Here is a 16,431-nt window from a genome sequence, read left to right as displayed (position 1 = left end):
ATAACCAGAAAAACTGCTCAAAGACCATGGATTACTGAGTATTAAGTAGCTCTTTGCTTTACCCTTGTATAAAGATAGCTTTTTTTTTCATTTTTATAGTCTGATCTAAATACCTGATAGTGATTAATAATCTTAATATTAAGAATATTATAAGAATAATACCAAGAATATACTGAGGAGATATATTGGGGCTTTAAAAATGTCAGTTTTGAAAGCTATATAGTAATTTTTATTGAATAATAATATATTTTAAAAAGAAAAATGATACTGTAACAACAGCTGTAGAAGTATGACTTTTTTCTGTTTGTTAATCATTAGACTATCAGTGCATGTGTAAGGTCAAGAGTCCTAAATCTTTTTGCTTCCTGATAAGCTAATGGTTATATGTGACCAAATTCTAAAGACATGAAGATTTTAGTAGTAAAATGAGTTATTATGAAAAGTGACATTTAACAAGTAAAAAACAAAAGCATAATTTGGGTAAAAAATAAGTTGGAGTTATTAAGTATATGATAATGTAATGTTATTGAACTGAGAGCAGGATTTGGAATTAGTTCCTATTAAAATGACTAAGACCTGGGCTTCCCTGGTGGCGCAGTGGTTGAGAGTCCGCCTGCCGATGCAGGGGACGCGGGTTCGTGCCCCGGTCCGGGGAGATCCCACATGCCGCGGAGCGGCTGGGCCCGTGAGCCATGGCCACTGAGTCTGCGCGTCTGGAGTCTGTGCTCCGCAACGGGAGAGGCCACAGCAGTGAGAGGCCCGCGTACCACAAAAAAAAAAAAAAAATGACTAAGACCTGATGGATAAGTTCAGTATTTATTTACTGTTTGATTTTTATGTTTTCTTATAGGTGATTGGTCTGTTGGATGTTTTCACACCTGCAAGGTCTCTGGAGGAATTCAATGATGTGTGAGTAAATCCTCTGTGTTTGCCTTCCTCCGCTAGAGGTTAAAGATTAGCAGCCCATTTCTAATCCTGAACCACTTAGCACTATCAGACTTAGATTCTTTATTCCTGTCATCCAGCTCTTCTGCGGAATGGGGAATGGATACAGAAGATGTATATTTTGGGGGGTATAAGTTCGTATTTTCATCATCTCAGGCACATTGTGCCCTATTTGGAGACACAGTGGTGGGTCCTGGCAACAGTTCCATGGAGAAGAGTATAGGGAGTTTTGACCATGATTTTTATTCTCAAATTGTCTGTCCCAGCTTTCAAAGGGACATGTTTATATCAAGAAATGTAGTGGTGGGCTTCCCTGGTGGCACAGTGGTTAAGAATCCGCCTGCCAATGCAGGGGATATGGGTTCGAGCCCTGGTCTGGGAAGATCCCACATGCCACGGAGCAGCTCAGCCCGTGTGCCACAACTACTGAGCTTGCGCTCTAGAGCCCGTGAGCCACAACTACTGAGCCTGTGTGCCATAACTACTGAAGCCCGTCTGCCTAGAGCCCATGCTCCGCAACAAGAGAAGCCGCTGCAATGAGAAGCCCATGCACCGCAATAAAGAGTAGCCCCCGCTCGCCACAACTAGAGAAAGCCCATGCAGCAACGAAGACCCAGCGCAGCCAAAAATAAATAAAATTATTTAAAAAAAAAAAAAAGAAAGAAATGTAGTGGAGTCCTGGTTCCATATAGATTCTTCCATTTCTTTTATCCTGCTTGTGTGTGGGAAATGCATGCTGATCTTTAAAGTATTGAATTTCTGTACTGGGACAAATGGTGAGCCTCATGTGTTTAGAAAGCTGATTCTCCCAGTTTTGTGACCATCTCTATTGTTTTAGCCTGGGGAACCCCCCCTAGAAAGAGGGCCTGAGATTCTCAGGAACCAGTAGTTGAGGGCTAGGGAAAAGGAAACAGAGAGGAAGAGAAAGTTGCTACGAGGATATGTTATTAAGTCAGTCACCATTTTGTGCAACTGGGCTGAAAACTGCCAGGGTCTTCAGTTTTCCAAAAGTTGTGTAGAATGCACCTCAGATGGGAGCATTTACCCACTGGCTTCTGACTCCATTGTCAAGTGTTGCCCCATGGGGCAGTAATGCCCTCACCTGCCCAGGTTGCACCTGTATGAGTACAAGATAGATTCCAGCAAGTGTTGTGGATGTTGTGCAGGTGTTGTGTATGTGTGAGTGCTCTACTGTAGCTTTCCCAATATCTGAATTAACATAACCTCCCATCCCCAATTCACAAGTATACTATACCATAAGAGAGAAGGAACACCTTAAATTTAGGGTTATACATTTTGTCCTGGTGAAATTTTGGCGTTCCTAAGTGGACAGGAGGACTATTGTGAAAATCCAAATAAAATTGCAGATCTTGGCCTCTCTTCCTTAACCTCTACTCTCCACTGTCCCCAGTGCTGAACTTAACCCCACCCTTATCCTGGGCTCAGTTTCTTCTACCCTTATCCTAGGCCAAGTGCAAGCACCATTTGCTCATTTCCCAAAGAACAAGTGGGAGGGAGTGGAGGAGATGTTTGAGATTGTGTGTTCTGTCTAATGAAAGGGGAAAAAAAAATTAAAAAGAAATGTGGAATATTAAATGGAAAGAGAAAGAGGAAGGTAGCAAAAAAATCTCCCACCACTTGAACTTAGTTGGAACATGATATGACTGTGAGTCGAAGATGAAAGAAGGAGAATCTAGTCTAAGTGCAAGAACTCCCACCCACTTTAACCTTGATCCTGCTAATGAAAGTTTAAGAAAAAACTTTGAACTTCCTTCAAGCAAAGGGGAAAAAAAAGGCAGTAACTAAGAACAGCTGTGCTTCCTGAGCCCTGCATGTCTCTAGAATGTGGAGGCTTCTAAAGCCTCCTTACTGGATGCCCCAGGCAGAAGCATGTGTGTTGCAAGTTGTTGAGCTCTGCTGTAGGCTATGTTTGGAAAAGAGAATATTGCCATGATGTTTTTTTTTCTTTAACATTAATTCATTAATTTTTACTTTTTTGAGGATTTTTTTTTTTTAAAGTAGCTTTAGGTTTACAACAAAATTGAGGGGAAGGTGCAGAGGTTTCCTGCTTACCCTCCTGCCCCTGTACATGCATAGCTTCCCTCATTATCACCAGAATGGTATATTTTTCACCAAGAATGGACCTATATTGACAGATCATAATTACCCAAAGTCCATAGTTTATCATAGGATTCACTCTTAGTGTTGAAAAGTTTATGGATTTAGACAAATATATAATGACATATCATTATAATATCATACAGTGTATTTTCACTGCCCTAAGAATGATGGGTTTTGATATTCTGTCTAAATGTGGAAAAAATGCTGAAGTAATATGTTTGTGAATTACTTTAGAAAACATTTGAATCAGGATTGAGCTGTAGCCCAAAATTTCAGGTGTGACGAGGATTGATTTTTTTTTTTTTTAAGAAAGGAATTGATAATTCGCTGACCTAGGCTAATGCTGTATTTTGCCTTAATCAGGCATATGGAACTGGATTATGAGCCTGTTTTTCCTATGTCAAAGACCTTATTTAAGGCTAGTGTCTTTGGGAGGTTAAGTTTTATCCATTGTGGTGCCTGTTGGCTCCTTTATCCATTTGAAGGCTCACTGACTTACAAGCATACCCACTGAACTGAAATTGCATTTATTTCTTCATTCATTCATTCAACAGATACCATGGCTACTGAGCAGGAATCTATTCTTTCTGTGTAACTGTAGCTGGGTTCTATTTGCTTATTTATTTCCAGCTTTACTGAGATATAACTGACATACAACATTGTGTAATTTAGGTTTTGATTGTTTATAAATAAGAACTTAGTTCACCGTTTGGGAGCAAATCTCAGTACTACTTGTTGAATACTTGCTGAGCAGAGTGTTAGAACAAGGCTCAGGATAATCAGAAACACTAGTCTTTCCCTTGATGAAATAAAAATCTTGTTAGGGGAAATAAATTCAAAACACTTTTGTAGGGGCTTCCCTGGTGGCACAGTGGTTAAGAATCTGCCTGCCAATGCAGGGGACACGGGTTCGAGCCCTGGTCCGGGAAGACCCCACATGTCACAGAGCAACGAAGCCCATGTGCCACAACTACTGAGCCTGCGCTCTAGAGCCCACAAGCCACAACTACTGAAGCCTGCGTGCCTAGAGCCTGTGCTCCGCAACAAGAGATGCCACTGCAATGAGACACCCGTGTACCACAACGAAGAGTAGCCCCAGCTCACCACAGCTAGAGAAAGCCCGCGTGCAGCAACGAAGACCCAACACAGCCAAAAAATAATAAATAAATAAAATAAGTAAATTTAAAAAAACAAAAACAACACTTTTGTAACCAAGTTATCCGTTGACTGTAAGACCTTGGACGAGTCACTTTTCCTCTCTGGGTCCCAGTTAACTTCCGTGTAAAATGATGAAAATTGGGATGGTTCACTTCTGAAGTGTTTTCAATCCCAGAGAATCTCTGAAAATAGAATGATGAACCTAAGGATACCTTTTGGAAAAATGTTTCATTGTTACTTTTTTATGATTTATGTATCACTGAGAAAAAATTAGTACTTGTCCAGGACTATGGTTATTTCAGTGTTTTCCAAAGTCATTTCAGAATTTGCATAAGAGATCAAACATCTTCACCTACAATTACAGGTTGTGCAAATTTAAATACCTTTAGGGCCATACAAATAACATAAACTAGGCTCAGTGCTATACAGAATACCTGCACTTCCTAAACGCATTCAAATTTACATTAAAACAAAATAAACAGACAAAGACCCACTGTTCTGGCCAAATCAAACGAACTGAAGACTAGAGTGGTTCTACAGGCTGCCAGGTTTAGAGCAAACAGTAATTTTGTTTTTTGTTTTTGTTTAAAATATTTATTTATTCTTTTTTGGGGGGGGTTGTTTGCTTCTTTTAATTTATTTTTTTAAATTTTTGTTTGTGTTGGGTCTGTTGCTGTGTGTAGGCTTTCTCTAGTTGTGGCGAGCAGGGGCTACTCTTCATTGCAGTGCACAGGCTTCTCATTGTGGTGGCTTCTTTTGTTACAGAGCACGGGCTCTAGGTGCATGGGCTTCAGTAGTTGTGGCACATGGGCTCAGTAGTGGTGGCACGCAGGCTCTAGAGCGCAGGCTCAGCAGTTGTGGCGCACAGGCTTAGTTGCTCCGCGGCATGTGGGATCTTCCCGGACCAGGGCTCGAACCCATGTTCTTAACCACTGCACCACCAGGGAAGCCCCAAACAGTAATTTTGAACATTAATTTTCTGTGCTAATTAACAAAATCTCTAATTACTTTTCATAGTTATAGTTGGCTTTTAATCATGTGTTATGTGTATTTGTGCCTTTATATTTCAGTTAGCACTTTCCATTTATCATACAATGCAAGCTTTTACTGAATTTTAAATTTCTTAGTTAATAGGCATCCTACATAATTCATTAGTAAGACTATACTTTTGAGAAAGGAATAATAGGTAGTGAGTTTTGATCATTAGAAACAATGTGCAGTTACTGAATATAACAGAGCTGGTGTTTGGAAAATGTGGAGTTAAAAGATGAGAATACAGTACCAAGTTGTTCTTGACTGCGATATGATGTGGTTGTACAGTTGGCAAAATTTTATAAGATATATCTAGATCTTTTTAGTGATTGGATATCATTTGGACATTTCTGTTTGCTTCTTTTTTTTATTTTGTTAAATTTTTGTCTGTGTTGGGTCTTCATTGCTGCGCGAGGGCTTTCTCTAGTTGTGGCGAATGGGGGCTACTCTTCATTGCGGTGAGCGCGCTTCTCATTGTGGTGGCTTCTCTTGTTTCAGAGCTTGAGCTCTAGGCCTGCGGGCTTCAGTAGTTGTGGCATGAGGGCTCAGTAGTTGTGGCTCGTGGGCTCTAGAACGCAGGCTCAGTAGTTGTGGTGAATGGCCCCAGTTGCTCTGCATGTGGCATGTGGGATCCTCCTGGACCAGGGATCAAACCCATGTCCCCTGCACCAGCAGGCAGATTCTTAAACCACTGTGCCACCAGGGAAGTCCCGGGAAAGTAGATCCTTAACGATACAGTCAGGTCCTCACACACACACCAAGATGTAGAGCTTAGTGAAGCAGGAACCCACTAGGCAGCTCCATCATTGACTGCTTTGACGTAATCCATACTCCTGCTAGTGTTGGAGGGTTTCCTGCAGAGGCGTGGGGTGGCCGCAGCTCACCGGGGGGACAAGGTCACTGGCAGCAGAAGTCGTGGGAAGCACTCCTTGGCGTGAGCCCTCCCAGAGTCCGCCACCAACCCCACCAAAGAGCCGGGTAGGCTGTCTCTTTGCTTCTTGATGGTAATATTTGTCAGGAGGTGGCATATATGTGCCATATGCATGCTGCAAATATTTAGTTACCAATAGGAATCCAAAATCTTGAAATAGCCAGTATTAGAACCTAACCCTAGAGTAAGCTGCAACTTCATGCTACTACAGCATTGCCTTTTCTTAACTGTAGTGGTTCTCTGATCAAGCTTAGTAGACAATGAAGAGTTTTTGGACTCAGTGCAAACAACTTCCTCAAATTTCAGGAAAGCTGAATTGCCATTTTCCCCCTTATTTTATAACTTCCCATTCCAGGTTTCTTATACCCAAGTTCCTTATCTTTGCTTGGTTCTTGAAGAGGGATGTGGAAGTGGGGTTTTAGATTCTGCCGTGATCTAGAAGAAGACCTACAACAGGGTCAGTCAGCAGCCATTGTTTTAGTGAAAGCCAATGGGCAGATAATCACCTAGCTTATTTAGCCATCCACTAACTAAAAATGATTGTTCAGCCACTAAGTGTAGCCTTTTTTATCAGTGTAAAAGCTGCTGAATGTACCAAATAGGTAAAGGAAGTTTCTAGATTTATATTTTAACCTGATTTAATTCATAAATATTTAAATACCCATCCTGTGTTAAGCATAGTACTAGTCTCTGGGGAATATAACAAATTATATAAACATGGTCCCTGATGATAGATTGAGACTCTTTAATTGGAGAGAAGAACAATTTAAATGACCAAACAAAATACAGTGTGATAGGTTCTGGAAGATCCTACATGATTTTTATCACTGTTCACTCTCTGACCTCATCAATACTTTTCCCACTCACTCTCTCCATTCCAGCCACTCTGGCCTCTTTATTCTTCCTTGAATACAGACATCCACATTCCCAGTAGAACCTTTGTACTGGTTTCTAATGTTGGCCTGGAACACTCTCCCCACATATCCACATGACTGATTCCTTCATTTCCTTCAAGACCCTACCGAAAGGTCATTTCATCAGAAGCTTTTTTTCCCTCTCCACCATAGCTGAAATACTACCCCCACTGTCAGGGTCTACTCCTTACTCTACTTTCTTCTTAGCAAATTTTATCATCATATATTTATTGTTGTCTGTCTTCTCCCTGTAGCTTGTAAGCTCTGTTAGAGCAGGGAGTTTATTTTCTTCCTTGTTGAGTCTTCTTTATTTGGCTGTGTTGGGTCTTCGTTGCTGCGTGTGGGCTTTCTTTTCTCTAGTTGCAGAGAGCAGGAGCTGCTCTTCATTGCGGTGTGTGGGCTTCTCATTGTGGTGGCTTCTCTTGTTGCAGAGCATGGGCTCTAGGCTCGCGGGCTTCAGTAGTTGTGGCACGCAGGCTCAGTAGTTGTGGCTCTCAGGCTCTAGAGCGCAGACTCAGTAGTTGTGGCACATGGGCTTAGTTGCTCCACAGCACGTGGGATCTTCCCGGACCGGGGATCGAACCCATGTGCCCTGCATTGGCAGGCAGATTCTTAACCACTGCGCCACCAGGGAAGCCCCCTTGTTGAGTCTTTAGTAGTTAGAAATTCTCAGAAGTTGAGTGATGAACTGAATTGTATAATACCACATATAATATTGTACACATTGGGCTTCCCTGGTGGCGCAGTGGTTGAGAGTCCACCTGCCGATGCAGGGGACACGGCCTCGTGCCCCGGTCCGGGAAGATCCCACATGCCGCGGAGTGGCTAGGCCCGTGAGCCATGGCCGCTGAGCCTGCACATCCAGAGCCTGTGCTCCGCAGCAGGAGAGGCCACAACAGTGAGAGACCCGTGTACCACAAAAAAAAAAAAAAATTGTACACATCTTAGGTCTTTTTGGCTCTAAGTCTATTTCTAGTCACATTTTTCTTGATCCAGAGCTCTATTATTTGAAAGTTTGCTAACCCTTCTCATTGGGTAAATGCTGTGATAGGTTGTATATAAGATGTCAAAACTAAAGGCCTTCAGTTGCATGTGGTCTCATTAATGAGATGAAGCATAAATGCTTACCTAAAATGACTTAAAGGACCAAGTCAAATTTGCAGTGTCAAAGCAACATACAGGGTATTAAGTGATCTCAGAATATGAGAGAAACTTAGTGGAGGAAAGCCTCTAAAGAAGGTAATAACTGTATCTGAAGAAGCAGATAAATAAGGATTGGGTGTAGAGGTCGAAATATATTCCAGATAGTCAAAGAAATGAAGGAAATGTATAAAGTATACAAAAAAGGAGATTTGTGTGGAATGGAGACTGTTAAAGGAGTAGATAACCGTTGATTTTTCTTTTGTACTTGGATAAAAATTGTGTTTTGGTAAATTATGAATTTTTTTTTTTTGGTGGCGGAGGAGATTTGTTTTCATAATTTAGCTAAGAGGCATTATGTGCTTGGAAATAATGCTTTCCTCTATCACTGAAAGAAATTCCCAGCCCAGTTGTTTGGACTTACAGAAATCTTCTTCTTCCTTGAAAATAAGTTGAGTGCTCAAGATTGGTAATACAGAAAGAGAAGCAGTCTGGGAGAAAGATGAATGAGTTAACTGTATTAACAGTTATATTTGCAATTTATTTCCATATCAGAGAGGTCTGCTCAAATGAGGATGGAGAGTTGGTAAAGCATGTAGGTGTCGTCACTGACTCACATTTGAAATCTAAACAAATTACACATCCTTTAAGAAAACACCATTCAGTTTTTGTCTGACGTGATCAGTAAGATGCCCCCTTTTTCTCAGATTAGCTGTTGTAAAAAGGTAAAGAAGCTTCAAGGTATAGTTTTGAGTTTGATTCTCTCAAGAAATTTTCCTGTAATTAACTGCTTCCTAAGTCTGGATTGGTGCCCTCCCCTGTGTGTTCTCCAGCACCTTGATGTACACTTTTATAACTCTAATTATGCTCTATTATGAGTATATACCTTCCTCTCATCTAAATTCTGTATCTTTCTTTTCCACTGTTGTACTCCCAGTGCTCAACAATAAATATTTGTTGATGGAGTGACTGAATGAATGAATAACCTTGTGCTTTCTTGTTTATAACTGGTTGGCAATCTAGTTGTCTGATAGCATGCCCAGTGCATTCTCTTTTGACTAACCTTTTTGTTTTTATCTTGGAATATAGACCATATGGTAGAATATTGAATCTGGTTTATTTGATGCAGGTAATGTAGAGGGCACCTTTCAGTAATCTTTACTTCAAATGAGGAGAATAGTTTGTTGTGAAATAAGCTGGCTAAGCTGCCTACCTGGCTGCTGAATGGTGCTTTTACCCCTTACATTGGAACAGTCTGGTCTGCTTACCAGATAAGATCTTTGGCATGAGTATTCCAATAAGATATGCCCTTGCCTGGTCTTACTAGTAATACTATATGAGTTGTCCTGGGTCATTCAATTAAATTCAGTGGTAATTGAGTGCCTGATATCTGCTACACAATGTTTTTAGGTACTTTAGATACTACAGAGGACAAAAAAGAAGCCTGTCCTCCTTGAACATTGTACAGATAGATAGCAATAAACAATGAGCATATAAAAGAGGAAATTAGCATGTTAGCAAGCAGTAATGCTATGGACAGGAGGAAAAAGATAGAGCAGGGAAGTGTGAGGGTTGGGGGAGAGATGCAATTTTAAATGGGGTGGTAAGGATAGGCCTCATTGAAAAGGTGAATTTTGAGCAAAAATTTGAAGAAGTAGAAGAATTAGACTTGTGGATATCTGGAGGAAGAGCATTCCAGGCAGAAGGAACAGCCAGTGCAAAAGTCCTGAGGCAGAAGACTGCATGCTGTATTGGAATTGCAGCAAGGGGGCCTGTGTGGCTGCAGTAAGAAGGCCAGTGTGGAGCTAAGTGAGAGCAGGGGAGAGAAGTAGATGAAGAAATGAGAGAGAGAATTGGGGACAGGATGCTGGATTATGTACAGCTTTATCTGCTGCTGAAGGGATTTTTGTCTTTAAGTGAAATGGGAAGCCTTTTGAGAGGAGTGACATGGTCTGTTTTTCATTTTTACAGAATCACTCTGCTGTTTTCAGAATAGGCTGTAGTGAGTCCCAAGGATCATTGGGTGTATTTCAGAAGCATGTGGTTACGAATTGTCAATCCCTATGATTATTTTAAATACTTTGTTTTAATATGGAAATGTTTTTTGCCCTTTTTGATAATTATTTTATCAAATAGGGCTGACGGTAGTAGAGATGCCAAGCTATAGATATAGAAGAGATTTTTTTCTACATAGGTTCTTTCTGATTGTATTATGCTTCAAAAAAAGAAAAGGCAGTAGAGTAGGAGTCTTTGACAATTGGGTGTTATCCAAGAAGCGCTTAATAAATGAAGCTCTAAATGGGGTGCTGTCTTGAGTACTGAAAACCACGTATTGTAGACTTCTGCCTTTTTGCTGGTACAGTACATTTTACTTTGAGAAATGATGGTTTATGCTCTTTAAGTTTAAAGGAAACCATCCTCACAAGAAAAGTGGAAAACAAGATTTGTATCATCAGGCTGTGAAATCATATTTTCAGCCCTCTACCTAATAAAGCCCTACTTATTTAATTCCTTTTTAAAGATGGGGGAACTAGGTAGCTTTCCAGCTGTTGGTCAGATTTAATTATTTGAGGTGTTCTGAACACTGACAGTAATAGGCATGTCTTTACTAAAATGTAATTAATTAAGCAATTAAATGTAATTGCTTTGTAGAGACTAATACTATAGAAATTATGTGGCATCTGTTTTTTTTTTAATTTATTAAATTTATTTTTGGCTGCATTGGGTCCTCGTTGCTGTGCAGATTTCTCTAGTTGCAGTGAGCGGGGGCCACTCTTCGTTGCGGTGCACAGGCTTCTCATTTCAGTGGCTTCTCTTGTTGCAGAGCACAGGCTTTAGGTGCATGGGCTTCAGTAGTTGTGGCTCACGGGCTCTAGAGCTCAGCCTCAGTAGTTGTGGTATGCGGGTTTAGTTGCTCCACGGCATGTGGGATCTTCCTGGATCAGGGCTCGAACCCGTGTACCCTGCATTGGCAGGCAGATTCTTAACAACTGCGCCACAAGGGAAGCCCCTATGTGGCATCTATTAATGCTCCTTTTGGGACTGGCTTATTTAAAATGTGCCCATCGACATTTTCCTCCCACTTCCTTGTTCACTACTTTTAGAAATTGTTATGTCTTCCATAAGCATTCAGGAACTTTGCACAACACTTGCTTTTGTCCACTGTTGCAAAATTTATTTCAAAAACCTTTCTATATGTGATGAGTTGGAATTTGACAATTGGTTTTCATGGATTGGTCTTTTGGGCTTCGTGGAAACAACATATAGTGATTAGGTTAGTTCCTGCCAGACACATCTGCCATGAATAATGTGGTTCAGCTGATTTGATTGGAGCCTAGCAGCAACGTTTGATAGTTATCACTATATAGACTGATTAACCTTATGTACTTATATAATGTCTTGACAGTCTCTCCCGGTGTCTGGAAATTTTAGTGATAAAATGAATGTGGTCTCTGATGGGGAGGGGACTTAAAGGGAATTACACAGTGGTAGAATATTCTTTTTTCTTTTTTAAAAAATAAATTTATTTTATTTATTTATTTTTTGGCTGAGTTGGGTCTTCGTTGCTGTGTGCGGACTTTCTCTAGTTGTGGCGAGTGGGGGCTCCTCTTCGTTGCAGTGCATGGGCTTCTCATTGCAGTGGCTTCTCTTGTTGCGGAGCACGGGCTCTAGGCGCGCAGGCTTCAGTAGTTGTGGCACGTGGGTTCAGTAGTTGTGGCTCACGGGCTGTAGAGCGCAGGCTCAGTAGTTGTGGCGCACAGGCTTAGTTGCTCCGCGGCATGTGGGATCTTCCTGGACCAGGGCTCAAACCCATGTCCCCTGCATTGGCAGGCGGATTCTTAACCACTGTGCCACCAGGGAAGCCCAGTGGTGGAATATTCTAACTAAAAGCATGCTCGCTCTCTCAGGCTGTGCAGTTAGTGGTCTTCTGTCTGTATAGGGTTTTTTAAGTTATTGGTAACCATTTAAACCCAATACTCAGACTTGAAATTACTATGTTTGCTTTGGTAATACTGCTTAACACCTTTGTGAACTAGCGCAGACATTAGAGAGTTAAGATTTTTAGGTTTTATTTCAAGACAAATTAAGGTAGATTTCTAGGTAGAATCATGCAGAACAGTGTTTCCTTTTTTTACCTTTTCTCCTTAAAAATATTTTTGAAAGTTGAAAGAATAATTCTCTTACTATTCAATGTCATAAAATGTAATTATTTGCAAAACAGTCTTATAAAACAAAAATTGGATTCCCTCTTCCTCAACCTGAGCCTTGCAAATTGTCATAATTGGTATTATGGATATGGCAACCATTATCCCAGGTTTTCTGGGGGAAGTTCTGATTTCACAATATTAACCAGTTATTCACAACATTCTCGTATTTGTCGGATTTTGTATCAATTTGGGGTTAAAAAAATACAGTGACTGTGATTAGGATGGAATATTGCAACATTTATAAAACTTAAAAGAAGTCATTCTCTTGACTTAAATTCTCTGTCAACTGGAAGAATTTGGAGGCAGTATGGGCTGTGATTTAAGATCATATTTTCTGAGATCAAACAGTTTTGGATTCAGCCCCTGACATTACCACTCTTTTAACCTTGAGCAGGTTATATATACTTGTTCTGTCTTGTGTTTCCTCCTCAGCGAAATGGGAATACTAATGGAACTTACCTTACAGCTTTGTTGGGAAGAGTGTATGAGACACGGGCATAATAAATAGTGCTTGGCACAGAATAAGCACGAATGCCTTTGATTATGTTATGTTGAGCTTGGAGCATCTCTTAAATCAGAGCAACCTTTGTGAAAATATTTCCAAAAATCCAATATAGTCTTTAAGTGACAGAGTATACTCTTTCCTCAAGGCAATATAAACTTGCAAGTTTTAAAAATATGAAGGGCTAAAAAATCTAACTTAAGGTTACATCTATGCTAAGTCCTATTGCTCTTCATCAAATTGGGAACTGACCATAGCAGCCCAACAGGGAAATTAGGAAACAGAAAAAAAAAAATTTTAATTCTTCTTTGAGGAAAGAAAGTAATAAATGTGGTGGTGTGTGTGTGTGTGTGTGTAAAGAGAGGTTATACACATATATAGTCATGTAAGACATTAATAGTATATTTAAATTTACTGACCTGGTTTCTTTTCTTCCAAATTTATCAAAAATAAAAATTGAAATGAAATGAAATCAGCATTTTTTTATAGCTCAACTGATATACATTATTATTCAGCCTCAGGAATGGGTAATCATTCTCATACTAGATAAAACCTAACTGAATTTTTAAAAACTCCACTTCTTTAGTACTGATTGTGGTTGTTATGTTCCCGTAGCAGTGTGATACAGTAATGAGTGAGTAAGGCATTGCGTCTAGAATATCTGTGGTGAACCTGTTGGACTTGAATGTAATCATTCCCTAATCTTATGATGTAAGGACAGGATACGTATCCAGCACCACACCTGTGGGGAGAAGTTCTAGAATGCCTCATCTTGCTTGCAGATAAATTGTGTTCCTCCTTCCTTTAAAGTAAATGCAGGAATATTGTCAGTGAACAATATCCTTTTACCAGTCATTCCTGAAAAAGGAGAGGAATAATTTGAAAATTTAAAGATACTCCTATTTTATTTATTTATTTTTAAATTGAGGTATAGTTGATTTACAATGTTGTGTTAGTTTCTGGTGTACAGCAGTATTCTGTTTATTTATATACATATATTTCTGAATCACTAATCCAAAACTCCTAATTTATCCCTCCCCCCTATGGTAATCATAAATTTGTTTTCTATGTCTGTGAGTCTGCTTCTGTTTTGTAAATAAGTTCATTTGAAGATACTCCTATTTTAGACCCTACAGGATATATAATGAGGTGAGAAATGTAATGGCGGATTTAAAAATATGGCCATGCATTTAGTTATACTGTGTATTTCTCATGCAGTAATATCATTTTTAAGAAAAATGATACTAACACATATATCATTCTAATCTCCATTTTTGTTTTTTTCTTTTCTTTAGAGAACCTAGGAAAAGACGTCAAGTAGGAACTAGTATAAAAATTTTCAGAAAAATAGACGACAGGTAGTAAAGTTAGAATAGTGATGTTGCAAACAAGCCGCGCGTGAGTAGCTACTAAGCTTTTAGGTGTCACTGTGGTACTTACTGAGTGGACTTCTAACAGTCTTATGAAGATCAGAGCTTTCTTAGGGTTCTGGATTATTGTGTAACTGTCCATTAATTTCTAGGTACCTGGTGACCCATCTCATGGGGGCAGATCTGAACAACATTGTGAAATGTCAGAAGCTTACGGATGACCACGTTCAGTTCCTTATCTACCAGATTCTCCGAGGTCTCAAGGTACAGACAGTATTAGTAATAATTTTGTGGAATGAATTCTCTCTCTCCCTCTCTCCCTTCTATTTAGGGCTTAAGGGAAAACAAAACTTTTCTTATGGAAAATATCAAATACAGAAATCACAAGTACAATCATAGTATAATGAACCCCTGTGTTTACTCAGCGACCACAATTACCAACATATGGTTAATCTTGTTTCTTTTGTATTCCCCCAAACCCTGGATTATTTTAAGGCAAGTCTAGACATCATATCACTCCACCCATCAATACTTCTGTTGGCATGTCTGAGAGTTAAAGACTCTTCATTATTACATCTAAACAATAATAATAATTTCTTGATGTAATCTAATATCTGGTCAGTGTCATGTTGAAACTTTGAAAACATCCTCAAGAAGGCTAATTTATTTGTGGCAGGGGCAGTTTTTAAATTAAACCACCTTTAATATTTAGCATCTTTGAGTCCTTATTGTGCTCCAGAGCACCCACCAGGAAACAGGTTGAAAGCTCTATTTCTCTCATACTCCAGCTCTGTGAACAGAGTTGGTGGTATGGAAATCATAGTTATGATAAATGTACAGACTACTGATAATTACTTGCTCTGATTTCTAATCCTGCTGTTAATACTAGCATTTCTTATTGACTCATAAAAATGTACTTCAGATATGTCATATGACAGTAGGAGGCTGGACATAACTAACTGATTTTTTGCTTTTTCACAGTATATACATTCAGCCGACATAATTCACAGGGTGGGTATTGTCTTTTGATTAAATTATTGGGGTGCTGGTGGGTGGGGAGATTGGCAAGATCCTAATCTAAGCTTATTTTACCCATTGAAATATTGAGTGATTGCAACTTTGCTCTAGGTTTAACTAAAGAACGAAGATGTATAGTTTTTACCTATTTAAGGCTAATGAGGACTAGATAGTGACTGTAGAATGGAGATTGTTTATAGCTAGATGAAGTCTTTTTTTTTTTTAATTTATTTGTTTATTTTTGGCTGCGTTGGGTCTTCGTTGCTGCACGCGGGCTTTCTCTAGTTGTGGTGAGCAGGGGCTACTCTTTGTTTTGGTGCATGGGCTTCTCATTGTGGAGCACAGGCTCTAGGCGTGTGGGCTTCAGTAGTTGTGGCATGTGGGGTCAGTAGTTGTGCCTCGCCGGCTCTAGAACGCAGGCTCAGTAGTTGTGGCGCACAGGCTTAGTTGCTCCGCGGCATGTGGGATCTTCCTGGACCAGGGCTCGAACCCATGTCCCCTGCATTGGCAGGCGGATTCTTAACCACCGCGCCACCAGGGAAGCCCTAGATGAAGTCTTTTATGTTTAGCTCTTCATCATTACCCTTAGGGAGAGAATTTACCATGTGTCATAAAGTTGATCCTGTTCTTTCTTACTTGCTTCCTAGGACCTAAAACCTAGTAATCTAGCTGTGAATGAAGACTGTGAGCTGAAGGTAGGATGAAGTGACAGTGGTAATTGTTTCACCTTGTAACTATATGTTTAACTAACCAGGCAAATTTATATAGGGAATGTGTTTATAAAGCCATGACTCTTAATCTGAAAATTCTTATTGTCCTTAAGAATATCATTAGACTTTGAAATTTAAACCAGAGATTTAGTAAGCATTAGTTTAAGTGATATTGAAGGTAGTATCAGGTGTCTTGTTTTCATTCTAAAATAAAGTTAAATTGAAATTTAATATATTAGTTATAATAAAGGAGAATTATAGTGTGACTATCAAGTAAGCAGTCCTCTTGAAGAGTAATTATTAGATTTTATGGGTTTCTAAGAGAAAAAAATGGCAGAAACACACTTATTCAAAATAATTCAAATGACATAAATAATCTATAA

General features: G+C 39.6%; 1 protein-coding gene across 3 annotated transcripts in view; it reads left to right on the top strand.

Annotated features, from left to right (window-relative positions):
• Window positions 1-16,431, top strand: part of MAPK14 (mitogen-activated protein kinase 14) — a 72,892-nt gene that overhangs the window by 27,823 nt on the left and 28,638 nt on the right. For all 3 annotated transcript variants that reach the window (XR_013830354.1, XM_079935742.1, XM_079935741.1), the window contains exons 3-6: window positions 851-909; window positions 14,474-14,585; window positions 15,303-15,332; window positions 15,986-16,033. Coding sequence is in view for 2 of the 3 variants with exons in the window: in XM_079935742.1 (XP_079791868.1) it covers window positions 851-909; window positions 14,474-14,585; window positions 15,303-15,332; window positions 15,986-16,033 (249 nt within the window). In the remaining variant the exon portion in view is untranslated. The remainder of the gene's footprint in view (window positions 1-850; window positions 910-14,473; window positions 14,586-15,302; window positions 15,333-15,985; window positions 16,034-16,431) is intronic.

Source organism: Stenella coeruleoalba (assembly GCF_951394435.1).
Source record: "Stenella coeruleoalba genome assembly, chromosome: 10".
Taxonomy (NCBI): Eukaryota; Metazoa; Chordata; class Mammalia; order Artiodactyla; family Delphinidae; genus Stenella; species Stenella coeruleoalba.
The sequence above is the reverse complement of the archived record's forward strand: the minus strand, read 5'-3'. Positions and strand labels throughout refer to the sequence as shown.